Source organism: Cynara cardunculus, unplaced genomic scaffold, assembly GCF_001531365.2.
Source record: "Cynara cardunculus var. scolymus isolate 2C unplaced genomic scaffold, CcrdV1 Un_Scaffold_8964, whole genome shotgun sequence".
NCBI lineage: Eukaryota > Viridiplantae > Streptophyta > Magnoliopsida > Asterales > Asteraceae > Cynara > Cynara cardunculus.
Genome location: NW_020204585.1, coordinates 7,919 through 9,128, shown reverse-complemented (window position 1 = coordinate 9,128; position 1,210 = coordinate 7,919). Strand labels below are relative to the sequence as shown.

The following is a 1,210-nucleotide window of genomic DNA, read 5'->3' as shown; positions in this document are numbered from 1 at the left end:
TGGATCCTCCCTTCCTTCCTTCCCATGCATCCAGGTCAACTTAGCTCTTTGACGGACTAAACATCTTTGACAGACCAAACATCTTCCATATCAGGGATATATCAATTCTTTGACAGACCAAACATCTTCCATATAAGGGATAAATGTCTTATAACTTTTCAATAAGATTTTAAGAACTAAATTAAATTAAACAAAGAGATGCATTGTATGGTAACATACACACTTTTTTAGGTAATCAACAAATAAAAGTAGAGCATCTACTTAAAGATCAGACAACCAACATCAAAATGCWTACCATAATAGATTTCAAGATGATTAATCAACGAGCATACTCTATTATATGACATGACACTTAACTGTCTCCTTCCTCCAAAAAATGCAGCAAAGATGTGGTGTTACTGTAGGCTGGTATACATGCCTATGTCGTACCTATACGGGAGAAGATTTGTGGGTCCAATCTCTCCTCTTGTTTTACAGCTTCGGGATGAACTTTATGCACAGCCCTACGATAAAATCAACTGGAAATGTAYAAGACATTTGTGTGCAAAGGTCAACTATTTGCTTTACTTCATTGATTTGTACATTCTTAATCACTTCCCTAATTATTTGTCTAATTAAGCCAATTTATTGTCTCAGGAGGACCTATACTACCCCCATTCTTCACTACAAGATTTAATGTGGGATAGCCTCTATATATTCACCGAGCCTCTCCTAACTCACTGGCCATTTAACAAATTACGTGAGAAAGCACTCAAAACAACAATGAAGCATATCCATTATGAAGATGAGAATAGCCGATATATCACCATTGGTGCAGTGGAGAAGGTATAGAAAAGGAAATTCACACAAACATTCTCTAAAAGATTAACAAGTACCAAGTAGGAATGCGAAATGAATTCACCTTTGTTAGGATAATTAATTATGCCTCTTACAAGCAAACTCTGCAGGCACTGTGCATGCTTTCATGTTGGGTTGAGGATCCAAATGGGGTCTGCTTTAAAAARCACCTTGCCCGAATCCCTGATTATATCTGGGTTGCTGAAGATGGAATGAAAATGCAGGTGATACAAGAAAACCCCAGTCCAGAAAACACACATATTTTCATTATACACTCTAAAAAGTACTTAAAAAATATTTTAGGTTTACTGAAAACTTCATGGGTGTTGTTACAAAACCAGAGTTTTGGCAGTCAGGGGTGGGATGCAACTTT

General features: G+C 36.7%; 1 protein-coding gene across 1 annotated transcript in view; it reads left to right on the top strand.

The window, feature by feature from the left end:
- Nucleotides 1–6: 6 nt before the first annotated feature.
- LOC112505197 (beta-Amyrin Synthase 2-like) overlaps nt 7–1,210 on the top strand; it is a 3,451-nt gene continuing 2,247 nt past the window's right edge. The window contains 5 exon segments of the mRNA XM_025109136.1: nt 7–34; nt 383–549; nt 637–825; nt 948–1,061; nt 1,179–1,210. Coding sequence (XP_024964904.1) covers nt 25–34; nt 383–549; nt 637–825; nt 948–1,061; nt 1,179–1,210 — 512 coding nt within the window. The 5' untranslated portion in view covers nt 7–24.